Source organism: Manis javanica, chromosome 15, assembly GCF_040802235.1.
Source record: "Manis javanica isolate MJ-LG chromosome 15, MJ_LKY, whole genome shotgun sequence".
Classification (NCBI taxonomy): Eukaryota; Metazoa; Chordata; class Mammalia; order Pholidota; family Manidae; genus Manis; species Manis javanica.
In genome coordinates, this window is record NC_133170.1 from 69,976,174 (window position 1) to 70,002,036 (window position 25,863).

Below are 25,863 nucleotides of genomic sequence, written 5' to 3' on the forward strand. Positions count from 1 at the left end.
GAAATAACTATTTTAATCTTAAGTCATGACATACATCTTATAGCAGGTAGAGTTTGCCCCCTTAAGTGTTCCCCAAAATTTAATAAAGTGAGCAAATGCAGATGGAAAGGGTTATGTCTAACACAACAAAAGTTAAAAAAAGAAAAAAAAAGAATGAGGACTTTCAAAAATGCAACTAATTGAAAATAAGCCATATAATATTGCTTAATGGTACAAAAAGAAAAATGACACAAAATTGGGCCAGAAAAGGGGAGGCTTCTTCTTGGGTCAGTTTTCATGTATCAATTCTTTTCTTCAATAAAGGCTATTCATTTACATCCAATTAACCAACTTTCTAATATTCAGGAGAAACATTTAGAGGTCATTTGCATTCAAATAGCATCGCAGAAAGAATAAGAATAAGGTTTCTATAAATATCAAATCCTGTCTTCTAATGTAGGCTCTGACCGCCTCTGCCTGCATGGGGGAGCTCAAGTTTGGATCTAAAAGCTGCCCTTTTAGTTCTGGACACTTATCATTTTATGATTTCTTACCCTTTTGGACCTTTTGCTGACACCAGCCAGGGACCACTGGGAAAGTAACTGTTACTTTTATCAATACAGTAAGGCTCCCTGAGCCTTCAACACAACACTAATGTCCACTGCGGGTATAGGTCAGCATACATCAGAAGATACAAATTACTGGTTTTCAAAGGAGAAACCTAATGACACAAACTAAAATGACAACCAATCTCCTCCACTTCCATTTCAAATTGTTGTATCACTTGAATCTAGGAAATGGGGGTAGCTAATGCCAGGAGCTATGAAATGGAGTAGACTTAGGAAGGCCACTCACTGAATCCTCTCATTTCTAAATCCTCTTGCTTCCAACTAAAGTTAAGTTTTGGGGGCAAGGCATAAACCCCTCTGCACATCTGGGAAGCTTTACTATCCTAGAATATAATGGAAAAGAGGATTCTATAATTTGCCCAGTAATGTGTTGCACCATGTCACAGTAAACACCATTAAGAAGTCCTTTATTTTTAGCTTAAAATTTTCCCTGATGGGATTTAAGACCATTTGCCCTTAGACAAGTCACAGAGAGAGACAACAGATAGCTAACAATCTATACAAGATAGCTAACACTCTATACAAAAACAGACCCATGTATGTACAAAGCTATTAGGTAACATTCCCTTGTTCTTTTACATGTTATGTATCACAATTTCATTAGCCTTTCCTCAGAAGAGCAACAAGGTGGTTTATGATACAATTACAAACAGAGGAAAATATTCTAACCCTTAAAATGTTTCCTTTTCCTTATGCCTTTTAAGCACTTTCTCAAAATCTATGTGAGTCCTTAAGTTTCGGCAAAGAAGAACAAATAATTCAAATGAATAGAAACCAGTTCCTATCACATCTGAAACCCTTCTGAAAGGCCACCTTCTCCCAAAAGATACATGAGAAGCCCCAAGAACTGGGCAGGAAGACCTTGCTAGATGAAGGGATATCACTCATCTACAGGAATTCCAAGCACGGAGGGAAGGCAGGAGGTAAGCAGAAAGAGGAAAACTTTCTGTAAGTGGAATCTAAGCTTTTGAAAAGCTTGACGAAAGTCCACTTTGAGCATGTCATGAAACCACTGTTCTTAGACTGCACAGGTGCAGGCTACTTAACTCCCCAGTCACTACCCTTTCAGGCATTATTTAGGAAAGTTCTCCTAACAGAGATCTGCAGACAGAAATAAGTCAAGAATGGTGACCAGGAGCAAAGGAAAATAAGAAGCATCTAAGAAATAGGCTTATTAGAGGTGGAGCTAAGACTAAATCAGCTCTTGCTTACTTTGTCATAGTCATACTGTGAAGAACATCGGCTATCAAATCTCAGGTACAGGCAACGAGCTCCTGGGATGTGCACAGTCTCTTTAAATTTATAGTTGTCTCGGACAGGGTGGACTGTTTCCACAGTCTTTCCGGCAGCCCATGGAGCAGGAATCTTTAAACCAGTAAGAAAGCCTGGCTCTTCCCTCTCTTCCAGCATCCTAAAACCAGCAAGGAAAGGAAAAAGAAAATGTATACATGGTGAAATCCGACAAAAGGTTAGGAAATTTCTCTTTAATTTTCCACAGCATGCAGTATGACAACATTGCAATTTTTAAATGCTTGGTATGAGTGGTGATAAGAGACATTTTTACAATTTCTACATTTAAGGTTCTGTTTTCTCTATTGTTGTTAGACAACATGTTTATATATTTTCCCTCTTTTTTCAAAGGGGACACCCAAATTCAAATCCAGGAGAGGACCTCACCAACTCTCATGTAAAGTTACTCAGAAGAAAAAAATTTAAAGGTACCATAGAAGACCTGTAAGACTGGCCACCTTCCAAATTCCACAGGGTTAGGGTCCTGTACAGGTTCCTTTTGTTAATATCTAAATGTCAACAGTTGAAAACTCCATGAATTTATGTGACTACTTTTCACTGTAATTTCTGCTAAAGAAAAGTACCTTCAAAGTCCTCTTAGCTATTGTAAATGAACTAACTCTCAAAGATGTCACAGCCAAGGCTGTGGAATATAAACCCCTTAAAACCTAAACTTAACTCTTACGGAACTCTCTTTTTCTCCTTCACCTCTGTGCTACCCAGTCTGGTAGGTATTTAGTCAAACGTAGCCATTTAAACTGAATCTAAGTAAAATACAATTTAAAATTCAGTTTCTTGGTTACATTAGCCACACTGCAAATGATCAGTGGCTATGGCTGATGGTATTGGACAACATAAATTTTTGTCACTGCACAAAGCTCAGTTGGGTAGCATACTCTCTAGAGAAGCCTAGAAGTCCTTCCTTTCTGATTAATATTTTTAAAGACAGCTTTAAAAACACGGTGGACATACAATAAATTGCACATGTTTAAAGTGTACAACTTTATAAGTTTGGACATTTATGTGTACCTGTGACATTTCCTCCTTCTTCTTGGTAATCCAGGCACTCACTTCTTTGCTTTCTATCACTAGAAATTATTTTGCATTTTCTAGTTTTATTTAAATGGAATCATGTAGTATGTTCTTTTGGGGAGATCTGGCTTCTTTCAATCATCATAAGTACTCTGATTCATCCATTTTGCTGAATATACCAATTGTTTATTGCCTTTTATTGCTGAATAGGGTTCCATTGTATGGACATAACAGTTTGTTTATCCATTCACTTGTTGATGAACATTTGGGTTGTTTCTTATCTTGGGTAATTCTAACTAAAACTGTTATGAACTTCACATATAAGCCTTTGAAAGAACTTACGCTTTCTTTTCTATTGTGTAAATTCCACTTTCCTTGAAGTGGAATAGCTGGGTCATATAGTAGGATGTATATGTTTAACTGTTTAAGAAACTGTCAAACTATTTGCCAAAGTCATAATATTTTATATCTCCACCACTAGTACATGAGAATTTCTTATAACATTTGAAGTAATTTCTCAATCCATGGGGCAATTTATTCTAACCAGTGCCTAGAAATCTACAAATCAATTTTATAATTATTTGTAAAATTTTGGCCCTGAAGTCTCTTTCCTTCCTTTCCCAGTTAGATAATCCTTGCTGAAAAATCATCGTCATAAAAGGAGAAGTAGGCTTTCACCAGAAGAAAACAAGGCAGGGGTTCCTGCAAGGAAGCAGCATCTTTCACCTCTCATCGGGGAACAGCCTGCCCTTCTGGTCTGATGCACCACATGGGGAACAGCCCACCTCGGCAAAAACTGGACACTGGGTTTTAAGCAGCAAAGCCGTCTGAAACACAAAACCATCATCATGTTTTAAAGTGCTTACTGTCAGTTATCTGGATAGTACTAGAGCCAAATTTAGCATTCTCACTTAAGTCATCTTTTTACAATCCTAGTCTGCCCTCCTTCATGAAGAAATGATTTGCTACTTAGACCACTTAACACCGTTCTATTTAACACTGGAATGGATCATTTATATTAGTCGCCAATAGCCAACAAAGACTCAGGAGACCAAATATAATGGGAGGATCTCAGTAGCATTAGAGATCAGCATTTTTACAGCAGAAAGGCAATTAGCACTTGCTAAAAGATTGCAGTAAGTGATTTAGTCTAACAAAATGTTTTCCCTTAATATTTTAGCTTATTTTTATGTCATGATATTTGTCTTCATTCCATTGTTATTTCCTTGGTTTCTGAAAGCCATGATTTTATTTATTCTGCCGCCAGTGAAAATACACAGCAACACGAAGCGAACTGGCTGGGAGCAGTTCACTTTGCATACCAAGAGTCATACCTGACTGGTATAGAGGACCAGCTGCACCAGCTGAGGCATTAGGGCATCTGCCATGGTCAGGGTCTGTAGATTTGGGTGCATCAGGGAGGTTAATAACACCGGGAGAAGGTGACCAAGCATTGTAGCCTTGGTAACTTGTTCCAAGCCTTTTAACCTACAAAAAGTTTGAGAGAACACACAACTTAAGCAATTCCTGATTATGTAAAGAAGCAACTAACATCATCCTTACCCACCAAATTCTCTTAAGCTGCATCTCCTTGAACTAGTTAAGCAGCACTCAAGAGTTATAGCAATTCTGTTCATAAATGTCCCACCTTCTACACTGAAGAAGAGGGAGAGACAGAATTTGGGTAACAGATTTCACCTTCAGCCTGTGATTTTGCATCCCCCCCCCGAAAAGTTTACATGGTGCATTTCATAGCATGTTTGATGCACTTTATCAATGGGGTCTAAAAAGCAAACAATTACCTAGGTACTTACTACCTGCAAAGTTCCCTCAGCTCTGGGGCTGTGGGTGACTGTGTGGCACTGTCTCTGATAGGGAACGAGTTAACCACTACACCTGCCGACAGCAGTGACACCCACCTCTGGCCTAGGGAACTGGCTCATGTGGGCAACACAGGCAGATTTTTCATTTGTCTTTAAAAGCAATCCTTTTTGCCCCCCAGTTTATTGAACTATAATTGACATATAACATGATAAATTTAGGGTGTACAACATAGTTTGACATATGTATATGTCATGAAATGATTATCAAAAATCACATTTTTAATACCTCAATCCTCTGCTAGAAGAATTAAGGTCTGTGACTCACCCAAAGACAGATGTGGGTCATGTAAATTCTCTAAGGCTATTCAGGATACGGGGGTTGGAACCAGAAATGACCTCACGGCTCCCAGACTTGCAAACTGTACCCCCACCCCAAGGTAGATCTGCACCACACCAGCAGTGGACCCTCATGTCTTAACAAGCTCCAGTGCAATACCCATCTAGATTATATTGTTCTCTCAGTTCCAACCAGGCCATGTATTCTCGGAGTGGGCAAGAAACAGGGTTACTGGAAGAAAAATTACTTGGCAGGGCTATTACAGATTAGCATCTCTAACATTGAAATCATTGATACACCCAGTATGTAACTCATCTCCAACAGCAAACCACAGCAGAAATGTTAAAGGGGAGGACTGAGAAAGAGCTTTATTACTGGGAAATAGAAATTTACCCTCTGTACAGGTCACTCCTATATGCGATGAAGTAGAATTCCAGGAAAACCTTGAGAGATCATGTCAGTGTCATCTTTTGCATAGCAGTTCATTATCTTTATCACTCAGTCACTCCCTAATGGTAGTGATCATGCGGAAACTAAGAGCACGTGGTGCTGAGCTAGAGAACTGAAGGAAAGACCTATTTGGGAGAGATGTTGGTGGAAGACCCAAATGTCAGAGCTGATGCTAACTTTGTGCCCCCTACATCATGGCTGTCAGCCCAGTGTCACCTAAAAGCACATTAGAGTTTGATTGCACTGGGCTTTGAAACACTTGCAATTTCAACCTATTCTCACAAAAATCCCTCCATATTAAACCAACATGTGATGTTCTGTTCTAAAAGATTTTGCTGTCATAAGAAAATTATTCTTCCTTAAGGGCAGCAGTTCCCAGTTCCTGATCCGTTTGTTCCCTCACCTCTGCTCACGGTCAGCTATGTCGCTATGTATGAGGGCAGTGGTGACCTGCTGCAGCATTTCCAACACTTCATCACATCCAGTCAGGATCTGGGTGGCAAGAGCCAAAATACTGACCTTTAGCTCCTAGGTAGAAAATATCATAATGTTATTTTTAAGCTTTGTGATGAATATACACCCACAATGACAACATGAAATGCTGTATTTAATGATGCATTCCCAAATTAAATAATGAGGTGGCCAGAATAGTCCCAAAACAGTAAGTTCTGCTAGCATGGAGTAGCGATTTGATTTGGGAAGCTAAGGTCTGGAGTGCTGACAGAAATACGCAGTATTTCACGGGGAGCACATTGAGTCCCTAGGAGAAAAGGCATTTCTCCTATTCCCTCCAGCACAAGAGAGCTCCCGGTGGCCAGCCCACAAACTGTCCAGGTGCAAGACTGCCTTGGGTGGGATGAGGATAGCTAAAGAGAAAAAAAGAACAGTAAAAGGCGCATGTATAGGCGATGAATAAAATGAGACAAAAACACAACATTCTGAAACAGTACAAGTGACCCTTTTACTTAATGTCTGAAACCACTACGCTAGAAAACAGGCAAGTTTAAAAGTTCCATTAAAGTAGCAGGCAGTTATAGGCTATTAAACATTAAAAGTAACTATTAGAAAGTTCATGGGAGTACAAACACTAAATAACGTGTTGAGACACTAATTAAGATCACAGACATGTTTAGTTTACAATATTATTTGCTATTAAAAAAATACAACCAAACTAACCCTTTAGGTGAAATCTGTTTTTCAATTTTTCCAGAAATACTAAACAACCCAGTCTAGTCTGTCTTTACCAACACTATTTCTTTCCATGGATTAGTTAAGTACTATAATCTTTTTTTTCAAATGGAAAACACTGGTTTTCATTGTTGGAATTTTCAGGGTATTACTAATTTTCTTGCTATGAAGATATTTCTATCCTTAAGAAAAGAGGAATCTCTGACTAGACGAGATAAATCGTGGTGTGGGTTGTACTAATCCTACAAGCCATCGTCTGCTGACTGCACATACTGCAGCAGCTTAGCGGCAGGTAGTGGCCATACCTCAGCTCTAATCCTCTTAGCAAAACCTAACAGGTTTTCCCAATTAGGAAACTAAGGCAAGAGAAGTTAATAAATAGTATCAGCAATTTAGATGATTAATTCATGCCTTTTTGTCTGTGTAAAAACCGATTACATGAGATAAGCTCAAATATGCACTACCAGGTATAAGATTTATCTAGTACATATGCATAAAGGAGTAAGGAAAAGGACAAACTCTAATGGCTTTCATATTCAATTGTGGCCTCCTTGGTTAATTTTTCAGTGTGTTTTAGTCCACAATTTTAAGGGAGAATCAAGTTCTTACTGATTTCTCTAATTCTCCCCCACAAAGATGAAATTCTGAAGAATAATGCAAACAACAGCCTCAAGCATCTGTCAAAATTATAACAACCACTACTATAAAAATATCTTTGGACTGCTATAAATTGTCATGTGAGAACAAGTTATTGAGTTTACACAGAAGATAACTTCAAAATAATTACAGAAGATGAACTATAGGTTTAGAGATTAAATTATTCAATATAAAGATTACGAGAAAATTATCACCTTTTTAAAGTTATTTGAATCAAGAGAATCAACCAGCCAAAATGTCAAGTGGTTTAAAACGTGAGGCTCCCAGATTTATCCATATGTACAAATTTCAGATGTGTATGAGATCACTTGTAAGTGCCATATTTTATAGTTCTTTAAAAAAAGATGAAAATAAACAAGGCAAAAAGATTGACAGGAGCACATGGATGTCACATTATGAGAGTGTCACAAATATGGCAACCACTGTGCAGTGACACAAACTCTATGAAATGAGCGACCTAATACTACCTCTCACAAAAACATGAGCCACATGGTGAAATCTGACATCATAATACACAGAAATTTAGCCAATTAAACTGTGCTTTACATACGGGGTAGAAAGCATCGCTAGAATAAAGCTTGGTGTTTACCTGTACCTTCAATGTCTCTCCCTGCAAGGAGCTGTCACTGTCATCATTCTCATCAGGTTTAATCAAAATAGTGTTACTGAGAAGGTGGTTCTGAACTGCCATCAGATAGCGCAGACAGGAGGATGCAGCCTTTAATACAAATAAGGGTATTTAAATGATCTAAACCTTAGTGAAAGAATGGATCTTGTAATCCTCATGTGCTTAAAAGATTTCAATAAGGGAAGCAAAAGAGAAAGTACAGAAAACAGACCAAGTTAGTTTCTTAGGTGACTTATTTCCATGTAGCTTTCAATACATAATTTGACACACTTAACGTGCCTTTCTGCCTTCTGTTTTGCAATCCTCACTGATCACTGGTACTTGAATTTGTGCCTCTTAATTCTTCTTCCCCACCCTCTTCCCCTCATATGCATCTCCATTAGAAAAGAGTCTACCCAAACCTTAAAAAAATAATTTTTTAGCTGTTCTAAAACACTGATGGTTTAGAAAGCAAGCTAAATTAAAAATTAAGGGCAGGAGGGGAATTCTCACTATTTCAAACAAAACAAAAATGTCCAAATTCAGTCAAACAATTTATTGCATCATGACATCGAAGCAGGAGGAATGGTCTTTGGAGAGAGTATTTCAGATGGATTTGTCTAGTGCTACATTTCCAGGCCAAGCACAGTCATCCACTGGCTTTCATCAGTTAAGTCTGTCCTTGTGTATGTGTTAAGTACATGTACACACACACACCTCAACAGAGTAAAATGAAAACATGGACACTTGATATAATTTTGTGTTCATTAAACACAGCTTTACTTACAGGCACAGTTGAAAGGAGTTTTTGAAAATCATCTTTAGAGACAGTTTGGCACTTGGTGATTAAGATACAGGATTCTCGAACGACAATCTTCAGAATGTAGTGTAGAAGTTCATCATTTAGTCTTTAAAATGCAGGAAAAATGTAACAATAAGACACTGATGGCTTATTAATAAAAGGATAAATTTTATACAATTAATACAAGATGATAGATAAAAAATTCATCAGCTCCATTAGCAAATCAACTTACTCAGTAATGATGCTAACAACTAGGCATATTACCTAAAGCAAACTTAGAGAACCAAAACGGTGCCCACGCACCTAGTCCAAGTATCTGATAGACAGCCAAGAAAACCAACACGTTCCTCCCCTCACCAGCTCTCAGCACACCCTCACCCTCTTCCAGAGACCAGCAATGTAGATAGCTGTCCTCCACCAAGATTAATTCTTAAATAAGCTCTATCTGGTATTTCTGCTAAGTAGCCTTCCTCCAGGCCCACGTTATTTACTTTACTGATAAAATGGAAATGTGCTATTATCGTTTCTTAGGACAACTGTGAGATTATCTTTCAATTGACCCATGATTTAGACTTACCATGCTAATTAGCATATCAGATATTATAAGAGACTGAAATGGATCAAATATATTTAAATGTAAATGAATTACTGAGAAAAACACAAAGGAAGGGCTAGCAGTAAGTAATGTAGTTGGTGTCACCTGTAATGATCGTCCTCCTCGCTGCCAAATCGGTTGTTTTGTAGCTGCTCAGCTAAATTGGTTAGGATCACATCCCGCAGCTGGCAGAGGCCATGATTTCTCTCTCCTAACACAGAACAAAGCTCCATAAGCTACCCTGGTGCTTATGCTTTGAAAACTGATGCTATTTTTTAAAGTTTTTAAACAAGCAGACTGCTGACAACCTAGGGGCACCAGGCAGATGTACTTACAAAAACAACAGTCAAAACTACTTGCAACCAATCAGACTTTTTACACCGGAACATCCTGACTTAAGAGGAATTACCCTCTTGACATCTTAGAGTGTGATTTCTAATCCCTTAAATTAATGTTGCTTATAACTGGAGAGTGTCTTTGACAGGGTGGACTTTGTTGCTCTTGGGGTGGTTTACTCTACCTTTAACAGGAAGGCCAGCCAGAAGTCACTACCTTTCATGTTCACTAAGCTCGTACAGTCGGGTACATTCTGCTCAGCAGTGGGGACAGAAAGAGGTTTATAAGGTTTGAAGATACAGAAAACATGGTTTCTGCTTTCAGTCTGGTGGCAGTGTTGGCATGTGTGCAGATACATTTTTAAAACAGTGCTGACTAACATTTCCTTCATAATGCTGATATGAAGGAAAGAAATATCTATTATCTCAATATCCAGTTGTTTCCTCAGGGACAAAAAAAAGGGCGGTTGTTCAAGGATAATTAAAGGGTAATTCTCACCTTCTGTTAACACCAGTTTAAGTAAGTTATTGATTTCAATTTCACCTGGGTACAAGATATTTAGACCAGAGCTGAAATAAATGACAAAAAAGTCAAAAAGCTTTTAAACAAATGTTCTAGAAAATCTAAACTCTAAATACTTAAATTTTAATTTTTGTTAAAGATGCCAGCTTGGTTCCATAATACTCTGAGGTGGGTTTCATCGTTAAAAAGGCAGTTGAAACTCAATTCACTGTCATGATATAGTCCAGTCACTTCCCTGGTAAACAAAATTCCTCTCCTTCTCATATGTGTGAATTACCAAAATGATAACTTATTAAGGTTAGGTACAGAGCTGGTTAGAGAGAACTGAGCTATAAAAAGACAATTGTAGGTAAGCCAGCTGTATATGCATAATGTGCCCCAAAAATCATTAGAGAAGGGGAAGCTCTAATTCTCAGCTTTCCCAAAAAGGCAGGAAGAGCAGTATTGCATATGGTGCCAGACTTTTCTTTTTTATGAGGCTTGACATACAATCAAGTGCACATATCTGAAGTGTACAATAAGTTTTCACCTATATATATATACCCGTGAACACACTACTATAATCAAGATAGTGAACATACCCATCACCCCAGAAATTTCCTCATGACACTAGATTTAAAATATTGCCTTAATGGTCTCAACAGAAGGAGGCCCAAAGCATAATCTATATGGAAGGAAAAAAAACCCCTCCCTCTCTGCTCACTCCTGTCATACGGTTCTTCCAGACTGAGCCCTCAGTTATCTCTTAGTCACTCAATTATACTTGGTCACATTAAGTTCATTGCACTTAAAAAACATACACTGATATGTGATAATGACAATAAATAGAAAATGGCCCATAAATTCTTCCATCTCATCTAACAAGGGTTTAAGCAGATTTTAAAAGGCTAACATTGTTGAGCACGTACTATGCACCAGGTCTTATCTTGTTAAAATCTCACAAACCCTTAAATAGGTGCTATTTTTATGCCCTTTTTACAGCTGAGGAAATGGAAGCTGCAAACCACTTAGTAAGTGGCAGAGCAAAGGCTAGAATGCAGGTCTGTCTGCTGCCCAAGCCAGCTTCTTAACCACCTTGCCACCCTCTCTCCCCCAGTGAGAATATCTGCTTGCAAACCATCAAAATACCACTTAAAAAGGCTTTTTTTTAAGATCCAAAAGGTAAGATGAGAAATGTAGATATGTAGATGGCTGTCCTCTGAGAGTGGGGCCACAAATTCCTCTCCAGTTAAAATATTCTCTCTGAGTGAGGCCCTAACCACAAAGTGGGGGTAAGAGACTTCCACACTGCCAGCCTGCAGGAAGACTGCAGTGCAGTACAGAAGCATCCTGCATACAGCACTAAGAAAATCATTTTCTGCTTACCTGATGGCAAGGCAGACTTCCTTCTGAATTTCAGGGCAAATTTGATCTTTTGGTGCCATCAGCAACTGCCAAAGAAGCAATCCCGACCGTCGAATGATGTCTCGATTCCTTTCGGTTTGTGGACTAAAGAAAAATTTAAACACCACCTACAGAAACATAAGGGGTGTATCTAAGAATGCTAATTCTACAGGGGATAAAATTACCCCTATGAAGAAAGTACATTCTAGATACTCTTATGAATAAATAATCAGGTGGATTTTTAACCATGATGTCTTCTATTGTGTAATAGCATAATTGTAGTAAATATTTTACATATATTAATTGCAAGGAGCTATATCTAGCACTGTTCCAGGGACTACAGTATGATGAATATTATGGTAATTCTAACTCCAGGATTAGACAGTGGTTAGGTACCACAGGGGTGTTACTGAACTTTTCTTCTGGTAAAAATTAGCTGGCTGAAGGCAAGGTTTGTGGGTTTTTTCTCCACTAGCTCATTTATCTCAATATAATTTATTTACCTGAAAGACAACGAGAATGCAGCGTATAATACAGGTATCTCCATTAACCATGGCCTTTTCCATAATGTCACAAATACTGCTAAGATGGTGGGCTTCAATCGGATGCTGCTTGCCCAAGACACTTGTGATTGGAAGATTGGGATTGGTGGCGAGAAGATTGAGTTGGTGTATGCACATCGCACCAACGTGGTGCAGTAATTGGTTTATAACCTCATTCGTGGTTATAGCCTCTTCTAAAAGATGAACAGGAAACTCAGTGAGGAAAGACATCTCAAACACCTTGAACCAGTAAGGCTTCCACCTGGAGGGATCTGTATGTTGCGGATGGGACGCATCAAAGTTCAGGCAATTTTAAACTCTGCCCTGGCTCTCCCCTTCTTCTGGCCCCTTACATTTCTGCATGTGAATGCAGGCTCATGTTCAGCCAGGCCTTGTGAACAGCTTGGGCCCTCTTTGGCTTCTTCTACATGAATACATGGGGAGCTTATCAAGGCCTTCCAGAGCTTTCTCATTACCCAGATTTCACTAGTAAGTTTCTGGCTAGTCTGCTGGTTCACTGCTTGCCCTAACCAGGACTACAAGCTCAGGCTAGCTAGGCCACTGGTCCTCTCTGTCTGACAGCAAGACTACTACTATTACTGACATTACTTCTGGGCAGGAGTTTTTTCCATGCTTAGCTCTAAATCAAGTCAGCTCCCTCTGGCAGCAAAGCTGCTGGTTTACAAGATCTGCTCCACCCTGGTGATATTATTGCACTGACCAAGCTTGAGGTAGGAGATAGGACCATCCCCAGCTAAAAGCACCACAAACTTCTGCTGTTCTGACCCAAAGTTCAATGGTTTTTCTCAATTTGGTGTATGCCTTTGGTCAATTTCCAGAGCCCAGAAATATTTGTTTTGATGATTTTGTCCATTTTATCATTGGTATGGGGAGAAAATTTCCTGAGCTATTCATTCTTCTACACCACTAAGTTGACTTTGAGGTCAAAAGATATCAGGTTAATATTAACTTAAGTATCTTAATATTTAGACCTAAAAAGTTCTTTTGTTGGTAATTATAAATCTGTGTATAAATAAGTTATTATCAACATAAAACACTGTAAAAGCATATAATCCCATGCCAAGTACAAATAAAGGATTTTGCACCAAAGTTTTGACAATTTCAGAAGGAACATATAATTCTCTTTTATAGAAGTCTATGGACCACCTCCGAAGGTCTATTTATTAATATACAAATTTACTTAACAATAAACCAATCAGCAAGGATTTTAGATTTCTAAGTTCAAAGAGGGAAGGCTGTTAAAACATTTTGTTCGTGGGCGACATTCCCACTTACTAATGCTACTGTACTCTCTCACGCTTCATGGGGCAGAAATCTTTCCTTTAAGACTATGAGTGCACCTCACCTTTGGGTTCAGCAATGATGTGACTGACTCCAAGTCTCAGACAGACATAATGGAAGGCCTGATTCCCAGGATTACACCACTGATCAATATAGTCATTTGAACATGTCCATAGCATGTTATTCACTGTATCATAACAGGCGCCTGCAAAAAGAGCATACTTAATTTAACTGTCATTGTCATCTGCCTTATACATATGTCTCATAAGCACTGCTAAAGAATGGAAGGGTAAGGATTCTCCCCAGTGCTGACAATCCACATCCCTACGCCCATATATTTACCTGGAAGAGCATTAGATTAGGGCTCAGCAAGAAGGCAGGAATCAATTTCTACTTTGCTTAATTCCTATGTGAGAATGGAGTAAGTCTTATGGAATAGATAGTTCTTAGTAACTGACTTACACATGACCTTTTCAATTCCAAAAGGATTTAACTGGCTTACATTAAAACCCAGGTACATTAGGACTAATTCACATTAACAAACAATAAAAGGCTGAGTAACTGAGCCCAAAACATAAATATGAGTTTCCTAAGAGCCAAGGCAGAGAAAATCTAATATTGTTCATTTTCTATAGGTAAGAAGCATACCAATTCTCACAGGAAATAAACCCTTATGGCTGAGCTGTGAGAAGAATCTGTTAAAAGGCCCCATTACACTAATAGATAGTATCTTCAGTAGCAACTGATGCAGAGGAATTTTGCATATGGCAATTTCTTATATTAATCCCCCAAATTAAATAGTATAAAAAAATTCTTTCTTTAAAGGAAACTAGAATAACACAGGCAATTGGCAAAATTTGTTGAGCAATACTAAAACTTTGAATTTTCCAAGGAAATGTGGGCATTTCTTACCCAATCCTGGTACAAGAGCACCACGCCCAAGTGAGCTTCCGGCAGCATCTATGAGATCGGCACGACTTGTGAACTGACCATCCGAAATATTATACACCAAGCTAGAGGCTAGGACTTCGGAAACAAACATGAGTCTCTTTAATAAGCCTTAGATGATGGTTGGTCTACTTTTCAAAGTTTAAACTTTAGGCTTTCAACAAGACTTTCATAAAAATAACACACCTTTTCTTGTCTATTGGTGGTAACAACGAGGAGACAGAATATGCACAAGACCATAAAAAGAAAACTGTCACACAATATTTTCCTAGACAGTGAGCCATATTTTTTTAAGTGTTTTTAAAATGACATTAGCATAAAGGTTTATTTCGTGATAGATTACAGAAAGGGTGCTTGCTAGAAGGGTTATGATTATTAACATTACAAGATAACAACAGTTAGCAGAAATACTTTACATATAGTTGGTGCTCAATCAAGGTTAGTAGATACAAGCACAGCTCAGCTGCTGTCCTAAATGCTGGCTCCATAACTTGGGAGACATACTGGCCTTTTCCCTTAACACAGGATAGTGATGACAAGCATGACCTTTAGGTTTCTGGGTTTGAATTCCAGTTCTACCACTTTTTGGTGACCCTGGGAAATTTACTAAACCTCTCACTCTCCTCAGGTGTAAGTGGAGACAATCAAAGTACCTACCTCATAGTTACTGTGAATATTTACTGAGTTAAAATGACAAGGATCAACACCAGCACATATACATATTAGCTGCTAATGAGATTTTCTCCCCACTTTCAAACAGAAAATTCTAGCACTGTGTCTCTTGAGTTTCTCTTTCATTATTCCCAATACCCTAGTAATCTGATCCTCACTGTGATTGACTTGAGCTATGGTCTAAGCTGTACTCCTTTCTTTTCTATTTTATACTGCTCCATACTGTATACCAACAAAATGATCTTCCCCAAATCTCTCCTTCATTGTGCTTACCATGCATATGTCTTTCCTCACTTGGCCACTTACACAAATAATATCCATTTTTCATGACTTAAACTCAGGACCTCATGAAGTCTTCCTTCTACCCCATTCCACTATGGTCCTCTCTTTCTCTGATTCTGCAGCATTTAAATCTGCTCCCCTTAATAAGGTAACTTGTTACCTTATCACTGGTTCAGGCAGAGATACAGCATCAAATGTCATCCTTTAGTTGTTTCACACACCTACATGATTCTCCCAGCCAGGTGACATGCTCCTCCTGCTCCCACTTATTGAGTCAGCCCCACAGTAACCAATGTGGACAAGGACACAGAAGGAATTTATGCATTTATTGATTTGTTGGTCTAAAACAGGATCATTGTATAAGCTATATACATATCCTCATGAAAAACTGGCACCTTTTATCAAATGAGGCCAACTTCAACTGAGTGAAAAAGCCAGGCCAAGGAGACTAAAAAGGAATTTAATAAGACTAATGGTCAATGAAAAGACAAATTACCCAATTTAAAAATGGACAAAGGATCTGAATAAATATTTCCCCAAAGGAGGTATACAAATGGCCAAAAAGCACAAGAAAATCTGTCAACATCATTAGTCACTAGGGAGATGCAAATAAAAACGATATGCTGTTTCATATCCACTAGGATGCCTATAACCAAAAAAAAAGGAAAATAACAAGTATCAATGAGGTTGTAAAGAAGCTGGAACCATTACACATTGCTGATGAGAATCTAAAACGAAAATGGTTAGGTAGTCACGCAGTTACCCCATGACCCAGAATTCTACTCCCATGCAAATACCTAGGAGGAATGAAAACATGCACACAAAACTTGTACCTGAATGTTCATAGCAGCATTATTCAAAACAGCTGAACCGAAATGTCAACAAAACAGAGTATTATCCATACAATGGAATATGATTTGGCCAGAAACAGGAAGGAAGCACTGATTCATGCTAGAACGTGGATAAGCCTTGAAGACGTTTTTTTAAAAAGCCACTCACAAAAGTGTATACTATATATGTGAAATTGTATATATGTGGAATTGCATAACTCCATATATATGAAGAGACCAGGATAGGTAAATCCACAGAGAAAGCAGACTGGTGGATACCAGGGTAGGAAGGAAGTAGGGAGTGACTGCTAATGGGTATGAGGTTTCTTTTTGGAGTGACTGAAATGTTACAGAATTAGATAGTGGTGACATTTAAAAAACTCTACTGATACACTAAAAACCACTGAACTTTGAAGGGATGAATTTTATGGAATGTAAGTTACACCTCAATAAAGCTATTATTTAAAAAGTCTAATACTAGCAGAAAGAGAAATCAGGAAAACAATTCCATTCACAATTGCATCAAAAAGAATAAAATACCTAGGAATAAACCTAACCAAGGAAGTGAAAGACCTATACTCTGAAAACTACAAGACACTCATGAGACAAATTAAAGAAGATACCAATAAATGGAAAGACATCCCATGCTCATGGATAGGAAGAATTAATATTGTCAAAATGGCCATCCTGCCTAAAGCAATCTACAGATTCAATGCAATCCCTATCAAAATACCAATAGCATTCTTCAATGAACTGGAACAAATAGTTCTAAAATTCATATGGAACCACAAAAGACCCCGAATAGGCAAAACAATCCTGAGAAGGAAGAATAAAGCAGGGGGTATTATGCTCCCCGACTTCAAGCTCTACTACAAAGCCACAGTAATCAAGACAATTTGGTACTGGCACAAGAACAGACCCAGAGACCTGTGTAACAGAACAGAGAGCCCAGATATAAACCCAAGCAAATATGGTCAATTAATATATGATAAAGGGGCCATGGATATACAATGGGGAAATGACATCCTCTTCAACAACTGGTGTTGGCAAAACTAGACAGCTACATGTAAGAGAATGAAACTGGATTATTGTCTAAACCCATACACAAAAGTAAACTCAAAATGCTCAAACTGAATGTAAATCATGAAACCATAAAACTCTTAGAAGAAAACAGGCAAAAATCTCTTGAATATAAACATGAGCAACTTTTTCCTGAACGCATCTCCTTGGGCAAGGGAAACAAAATAAAAAATGAACAAATGGGACTACGTGATGCTAAAAAGCTTCTGTACAGCAAAGGACACCATCAGTAGAACAAAAGGCATCCTACAGTATGGGAGAATATATTCATAAATGACATATCTGATAAGAGGTTAACATCCAAAATATATAAAGAACTCACATGCCTCAACACCCAAAAAGTAAATAACCCTATTAAAAAATGAGCAGAGGATATGAACAGACACTTCTCCAAAGAAGAAATTCAGATGGCCAACAGGCACATGAAGATGCTCCACATCGCTAATTATAAGGGAACTGCAAATTAAAACCACAATGAGATATCACCTCACACCAGTTAGGATGGCCAACATACAAAAGACTAGGAACAACAAATACTGGCAAGGATGTGGAAAAAGGGGAACCCTCCTACACTGCTGGTGGGAATGTAAGTTAGTTCAACCACTGGGGAAAGCAATATGGAGGTTCCTCAAAAAACTAAAAGTAGAAATAACATTTGACCCAAGAATTCCACTCCTAGGAATTTACCCCAAGAATGTAGGATCCCAGTTTCAAAAAGACATATGCACCCCTATGTTTATGGCAGCACTATTTACAATAGCCAAGATATGGAAGCAACCTAAGTGTCCATCAGTAGATGAATGGATAAAGAAGATGTGGTACATATGCACAATGGGATATTATTCAGCCATAAAAAGAAAACAAATCCTACCATTTGCAGCAACATGGATGGAGCTATTATGGTTAGTGAAATAAGTCAGGCAAAAACAAATACCAAATGATTTCCCTCATTTGTGCAGTATAACAATGAAGCAAAACTGAAGGAACAAAATAGCAGCAGACTCACAGACTCCAAGAAGGGACTAGTGGTTACCAAAAGGGAGGGCTGAGGGAGGGCAGGTGGGGAGGGAGGGAGAAGGCGATTGTGGGTTATCATGATTGGTACATGTGGTGTGTGTGCGGCCACAGGAAAGACAAATAGGTAATCTGTGGCATCTTACTACACTGATGGACAGTGACTGCAATGTGGTATTGGGGGGACTCAATAATAAGGGTGAATGTAATAACCACATTGTTTTTCTTGTGAAACCTTCATAAGAGTGTATATCAAAGATACCTTAATAAAAAAAAAAAAGTCTAATACTAAACTTACATCATTACCAAGGGCTTAAGGGAACATACTGGTCACATGAACTGTTAGAAAAAACAAACTGTTGAGAAAAGTCCAACCAATTTGATTCTAAAGGCAAAAGAGTTTGGAATTGTGATAAATATCTAAATCCCAAATACATGCAACTACTTGTTGGGCCTAAAGGTTAAGCTGATAGTAGATAAATGATTTTGCTTAAACTTCTGAGGTCAAACTTATATCTTCCAGCTTAAGTAAGAAATGCTTTATAAAAGTCTAAATGTGAAATATCCTTAAGGGAAATTATTTTAAGAGGACAGAATATGAAATATTGGGAAATGAAAACAAACCGACTTTAAAACATTTTAATTTTGCATGCCTAAACAAATCTCAGAGAAAAAAATACGCATGCACAAAAGTGTTACCATATATTAAAGAAACATTTTGATTACTTTTGTTTTTGTTTTTTAGAAATACTGATATACGTTATTGCATATGATCACCAAAAATAATGTGAGATAAAATTATCCTTTTATTTTTTACAGGTGGGAAAACTGAGGCTCAGAAAGGTTAAATGATGTCCCTAAGATAAGAGCTAGAAAATGGCAATGCAAAAGGAACCTGTTTTGATTCTATATTTATTCCAATTAGCTATTTGTCTCTCTGAAACCAAAACCATACTGCTTTAATCACTATGTCTCCCTCTTTTATAAAAATGTATGTGCATTTAATATTTATGAATTTTTGCATAATTACTTTGCATCATGTATTTTTTACTTAACATTTTGTTTATGTGTCCTAAAATGGAGACCTTTCACATACTTATTTTAAAAACTCTGGAATTCTATCACAGTGAGCAGAGCATTTGCTGTGTCATCGTGCGGCAATAGATTATTTTATTCCCTAAAATTTTTCTGAACTCATTATTTCTATAAATTTTACAGGATGATGGTTATCAGAAATGTATTATTATATCACCTAAAAAAATTATATTTAGAATTCCTCCTAGCCTATTGCTGTTTTGTAAGTATTGTTTATTGCTATCAAAGAGCCATTGTAAACAACTGTTCAACAGAATAAATTTCAAATCATTAACAGAAAAGCCTTATATTTCAATGTTGGAGACAAATTGGGAAAAGGACCACAAATAAAATCCACTTACTTTTTAAAGATGACAAACCACTTGTTCCACCAAAAAGAGAGCGGGTGGCAGAGCTGCCTGACCCCCCAGGGGGTGGGACCAGCATCACCAAGTAGGTGCCACAGGTATATATGGGTGTCTTCCGAAGCATTTTCAGAGGTAGCCCACAGCTAGTATTTGCTGGTGAAAAGATGAAAATGGTGAGTAGAAATACTGGACACACAGATTAATTTGATTACCCAAACAAATTAGAGTATAATGAGGGGGCCCCAAATTTAAAGAAGGATATACCCAGATTGGGAAAATAGAATGAGACTGTAACAAACTAGGGAAAAATAATCTTCTGACTCCATAGCCTGACCCACGCCTCCAGTTACATAATTTGAACACTTCTCAAAGGTGCTCTCACCATTCAATATGCCATATGTCTCTAAAATTTTTTTCAAGAGAATGAATCCTCACATGGACTACATCTCAAAATAAAAGAAGAATTCTACTGTTCATGTTTTCCTTAGGAAACTGTGCTCTAATAGAGATATTTTCATTTCATATAGAAAAAATTCTTAACAGGCTTGTGATATTACATTTACAGCTTTGAACATGCAATCAGTCAGAAATTTCAACCTATAACTAGTTCATAAAAGCTTTCACAGTATCTATCACAAAATAATTTTCTACCTGCATGATTTCTGATAACCCATCATATATTTTCTTTTTTTTAGAGTCAGGGACCTAAACTGTTCTTAAGAGGATAATTTTTGTGCCTAATCAAGAGGTACAAAATGTACTTTAATCTCCCTTAGTCACTGGCAGATCTGAAAAGGCAGAGTGAATTAAGGATTTTATGTGTATTAGTCTAGTGAGGATTGATGATGGCAATAGAAAGTCAATCAGAGTGCTGTACCTAGGACACTGTCAAGGTATAAAATATAACTGTTACTTAGATTAGGTTTCACTTTTCTCATTTTTCTAATCTAAACCATCTAAAGATGACTTTATAATCTATCTGATATTTGCATTGAATGCCTATGCTTCTCCATTTTTTAAACTCCAAGCCCCCAACATGTATATTCTTCATTCAGGACATAAATTACAGGGCATAAATTTCCACACATAAGAAACCCTAAAGGGGCTATGGCTGAAAAATGAGTAACTTTGTGAGCACAACATGTTCACCAAGATGTTTTTAACAGCCATACTCTTATTAACATGATAATAGGTATTAGTTTATCATAGAATAAAAAATTCTAGGCACTCTGAATGTTGAATTAACTGTCAAAAATTCACTTAGCCTGTAACTGGTGAACTTTTAGGTAGCAACATCATGTTAAATGAATATATACAAAATGCATATAAAAGTACTAGATTACATGTGTAGACTATAGATGCCAATTTTCACAGAATTCAAAATATATCCTTGCCTTCTGCATTCTCTTTTCCTATTTTGCCCATATTTTCTTATCCAACAAACATTCCTTCAGTACAGGCATACCTCAGAGATCCCGTGGGTTCAGGTACAGACCACCATAATAAAGTGAGTATTACAATAAAGTGAGTCAAACAAGCTTTTTGGTTTCCCAGTATAGGTAAAAGTTATGTTTCCATTATACTGTATTATATTAAGTGTGCAATAACATGATGTCTAAAAAAGCAACTTACATACCTTAACTAAAAAATATTTTATTACTAAAAAATGCTAACCATCATCTGAGCTTTCAGTAAGTCATGGTGTTTTGGCTGTTGGAGGACCTTGCCTCAGTGTTGATGGCTGGTGACTGATCAGGGTGGTGGCTGCTGAAGGATGGGGTGGCTGTGACCATTTCTTAAAATAAAACAATGAAGTTTGCACCATTGATTAACTCTTCCTTTTGTTATTCCTCTGTAGTGTATGATGTTGTTTGATTGCATTTTATCCACAGAGCTTCTTTCAAAATTGAAGTCAATCCTCTCAAGCCCTAATGCTGCCTTATCAACTAAGTTTGTCGTATTCTAAATCCTTGGTTGTCATTTCAACAATCTTCAAAGCATCTTCACCAAGAGAAGATTCCATCTCAAGAAACTACTTTCTTTGCACATTCATAAAAAGCAATTCCTCCTCAGTTGAAGTTTTGTCACAAGATTGCAGCAATTGAGTCACATCTTCAGGCTCCACTTCTAATTCTAGTTCTCTTGCTATTTCCACCATATCTGCAGTTACTTTGTCCACTGAAGTCTTGAACCCCTCAAAGTCATCCATGAGGGATGGAATCAATTTCTTCCAAACTTCTGTTAATATTGATATTTTGACCTCTTCCAATGAATCATAAATGTTCTTAAATGGCATCTAGAATGGTGAATCCTTTTCAGCACATTTTTAATTGACTTTGCCCAGATTCATGAGAAGAATCACTATATATGGCAGCTATAGCCTTATGAAATGTATTTCTGAAGTAATGAAATTTGGAAGTTGAAATTACTCCTTAAATCATGGGCTACAGAATGGATATTGTCTTAGCAGGCATGAAAACAACATGAATCTCATTGTACATCTTCATCAGAGCCCAAGTGACCAGGAATATTGTCAATGAGAGTAATATTTTGAAAGGAATCTTTGTTTCTGAGCAGTAAGATTCAACAGTGGGCTTATAATATTCAGTAAACCATGTCATAAACAGATATGCTGTTAACCAGGCTATGATTCATTTATAGAGCACAGGTAGAGTAGATTTAGCATAATTCCTAAGGGTTGCAGGATTTTCAGAAAGGTCAATGAGCACTGGTTTCAATTTAAAGTCACCAGCTGCATTAGACACAAGAAAAGAGTCAGCTTGCCCTTTGAAGCTTTGAAGCCAGGCATTGACTTCTCCTCTCTAGCTATGAAAGTCCTATGTGGCATCTTTTTCTAATAGAAGGCCATTTTATCTACATTGAAAATCTGTTGTTTAGTGTAGCCACCTTCATTAATGGTCTTAACCTAGACCTTTGGGTAACTTGCTCTTTCACCTTGTACTTCTAAGTTATGGAGGTAATATCTTTCCTTAAACCTCATGGACCAGCCTCTACTAGCTTCAAACTTTTCTTCTGTAGCTTCCTCACCTCTCTCAGCCTTCACAGAATTGAAGCAGGTTAGGGTCTTGCTCTAGATTAGGCTTTGGCTTAGGGAAGCTGATTTGATCTTTTCTCCAGACCACTAAAACTTCCTCCATATCAGCAATAAGGCTAGTTTGCTTTCTTATCATTTGTGTGGTCACTAGAGTAGCACTATGAATTTCCTTCAAGAACTTTTCTTTTGCATTCACAACTTGGCTGTTTGCTCAAGAGGCCTGGCTTTCAGCCTTTCTTGGCTTTTGACATGCCTTCCTCACTAACCTTAATCATTTGTAGCTTTTGATTTAAAGTGAGAGATGGAGGTTCTTCTTTTCACTTGAACACTTAGTGGCCATTGCAGAGTTATTAATTGGCCTAATTTCAATATTGTTGTCTCTTGGGAAATAGGGAGCGCCAAGGAGGGAGAGAGATGGGGGTATGGCTGGTTGATGGAGCAGTCAGAACACTCACCATTTATTAAGTTCTCTGTCATTTATGGGCACAGTACAAATGTCCCACTCTGGTGGGGGGCGTTGAAAATGAGGGCAGCTCTGCATGTGTGGGAGCAGGAGGTATATGGGAAATTTCAGTGCCTTCCTCTCAATTTTGCTATGAACCTAAACTGCTCTGAAAATTGTCTTTAAAAAAAATGTAGCTGAACAGAGCTATAGAAGGTATACAGATACATTGAGTGAAGGACAGCATACCTGCTTGGTCCTCTTTCAGTGTGTTGGAGATGGTGGAACCAGTAAGGGCAGCCAGCGTTGCAGATGGGGATGCTCGGTAGCGTGACAGTCTGCTCAGAAGCATCTCATTAATGCTTTTTGCAGACTCGCCCTCTTTTCTCATCAGAATTGTGCGTTCCTGAAGTGGATTCACTACAAATACACCATTTTCAACCTAGTATTTAAAGACAAAGAGGTCCTTAAGTGATATCTGTTTCCATTTAGTTAGCAAATTTCTACTTGAGAATTGCATTACTGTGATCTGGTTGCTCAATTTCCAAAAACTGCACCTGACTACATGTATACCTCAAAATTTAACTTCTCGACAGAAACTACAGGGAACAAAAGAACGGCTATGCTAAGTTCGAGAGCTTCCATTCTTCACACTAGCCCAGATTCTAAAAGTAATGAGCCCAGTGTAATAGCTTCTCCAACAGGTTGTTGATTAAAATTTCTTACATTGAATTCCACAGGCTGCTCTCACTAATCACAGGCTTCTGACAGGTACAAGTTAGACAAGAGGAAAACAAATCAATCAGTTTTTGATTTACTATTAAGTACAACTATAAGGATAATGTCTTCTTGAAATATAATTAGTGGCTAAACTCCAAGCACTGTATTAACAGCAGTTAACGTTAGCCCCAGCTGCTCGGGTACTGGCACAGCACTCGTGGAGAAAGCAGACTGCCTGCTAAAAATACATGTCAGCTTCCACTGCATCCTGGCCAGTGCCAGTTCTTCCTTCAGCACTTGATTACCCTCCAGCAAAACCTCAGGAGTAGTGATTCCAAAACTCCTTCACCAATTTTGAGTTTAACTTTCAGCAGACCACCTGGCTTTTGTTATTGCTAAAAAGACCCAGACCCACTATAGGCTACTCCACTCATCTTCCACTAAAGAACCTTTGCCCCCAGCTGCATGGATTCTCCCTTTCTGCTTAATTCAGAGGAAGAAGCACTTTACCCCAAGGTATTTAAAGTTAACACTTCCAAACTGCCTCCTCTTGAACAGATCACTTAATTAACTCCCTTCTTCCCTTCATCACTGTCTCCCTCTGTACTGCCTGCCTTCTCCTTGATTTCAAGCATTCAAAGGTCTCCGAGCTTAAACAAAACCTTGGCGATCCATTGAAATACCATCCCTTTTTCTCCACCTGGATTCACTGTCAAGTGATTCAAATATATGTCCTGCAGCCCCTGCAGCCCACACTGTCTCCTTCCAGACCAGGCTCTTGGCTCTGCTGGAGTCTCAGTAACTGGCGCCACCAGTGAAGGTGGACAGGACTGGCCTGCAGCTGTTGGGTATAGAGATAAGAGGTTCTAGGAATGCAGAGTGGCAAAGCTTACAGAAGAAAATAACAAGTCAAGGAGTCCAAAGCAAAAGGTTGTAACAGGGAAGAGGCAAGAGAAAGCAAGCAAATTCAGGAGCACAACCAGCAGGTCCCAGGGGTGGGTGACTTTGACATATTCACAAATGATAACGGAAAGGGTTTCTTAGAGAGTCCAAAAATGCTGTCTCTTAGTTCTTGCCCCTGCTTCTTAACCACGTGCAGTTGAATCTCTGAACTCAGCACCCTCTAATGAGCAGACAATTCTTACTGACCCCTGAGTACCCTAAAGCCAAAACCATCGACCTTTTCCTTGACTTCTGTGTAGGTTGTGCTACAGCTGTCAGCTTCCTGGGGTCCTCCTTCCTCAGTCTTTGTGGTAGGACACAATCCTGGTTTGCTTCTTTTTAACATGAACACTTACCTTTGTGCAAGGGACTCTGCAAGGGAGCAAAGCCAACACAGTCCCTGCCTTCCTTGCTCTCTCTCTTCTTTGGTGGTTTCACATCTCCACCTGCTTAAATGGGCGCTTGCCTAGGATTAGAGCTAACCTCTGGTTCTGAGACCTTGGCCTGGAACCTTCTGTCCTGAGATCTTCCCATGGCCTGGCCTTTCCCATCATTCAGGTCTCAGGCAGAATGTCACCCCCTAATTACCAATCTAAAGAATCTCCAGCACCCCAAAACCAAAGCCCACCACCCTCTTTCATTATCTACACAGGAATTACCACTCCCTGAAATGGTCTTACTCTGTAACTCATTTATTGTGTGCCTTTCTACTGGCCCCACCCCAACCGAATGCCAGCTCCTGGAGAGCAGGGGTCCTGTCTGCCTTGTTCACTATAACACTCCCAGCACTTAGCAGGCATGCAATAGTTGATGCCCTGCTGAATAAACAAATCACTGCTCTCCCCCAGACCCAATCCCACCTGACTCCAGCAGCTCCCACATTTCTGTCACAGACCCATCTTTGCTGAGATCCAGCCCCACTTTTCTGCCTGCCTCCTACTCGCCACATTTCTACTTGAATA

General features: G+C 38.4%; 1 protein-coding gene across 6 annotated transcripts in view; it reads right to left on the reverse strand.

Annotated features, from left to right (window-relative positions):
• Window positions 1-25,863, reverse strand: part of HECTD4 (HECT domain E3 ubiquitin protein ligase 4) — a 171,220-nt gene that overhangs the window by 74,223 nt on the left and 71,134 nt on the right. For 4 of the 6 annotated variants that reach the window (XM_073222472.1, XM_073222474.1, XM_073222476.1 and 1 more), the window contains exons 8-21: window positions 23,489-23,681; window positions 19,737-19,895; window positions 14,387-14,500; window positions 13,539-13,679; window positions 12,134-12,366; window positions 11,613-11,758; window positions 10,224-10,294; window positions 9,495-9,600; window positions 8,780-8,900; window positions 7,975-8,103; window positions 5,944-6,068; window positions 4,265-4,418; window positions 3,657-3,757; window positions 1,821-2,019 (exon numbers count right to left, since the gene is read on the reverse strand). In XM_073222472.1, coding sequence (XP_073078573.1) covers window positions 1,821-2,019; window positions 3,657-3,757; window positions 4,265-4,418; window positions 5,944-6,068; window positions 7,975-8,103; window positions 8,780-8,900; window positions 9,495-9,600; window positions 10,224-10,294; window positions 11,613-11,758; window positions 12,134-12,366; window positions 13,539-13,679; window positions 14,387-14,500; window positions 19,737-19,895; window positions 23,489-23,681 — 1,992 coding nt within the window. The remainder of the gene's footprint in view (window positions 1-1,820; window positions 2,020-3,656; window positions 3,758-4,264; window positions 4,419-5,943; window positions 6,069-7,974; window positions 8,104-8,779; window positions 8,901-9,494; window positions 9,601-10,223; window positions 10,295-11,612; window positions 11,759-12,133; window positions 12,367-13,538; window positions 13,680-14,386; window positions 14,501-19,736; window positions 19,896-23,488; window positions 23,682-25,863) is intronic. The other 2 variants (XM_073222475.1, XM_073222473.1) reach the window with 1 other exon arrangement.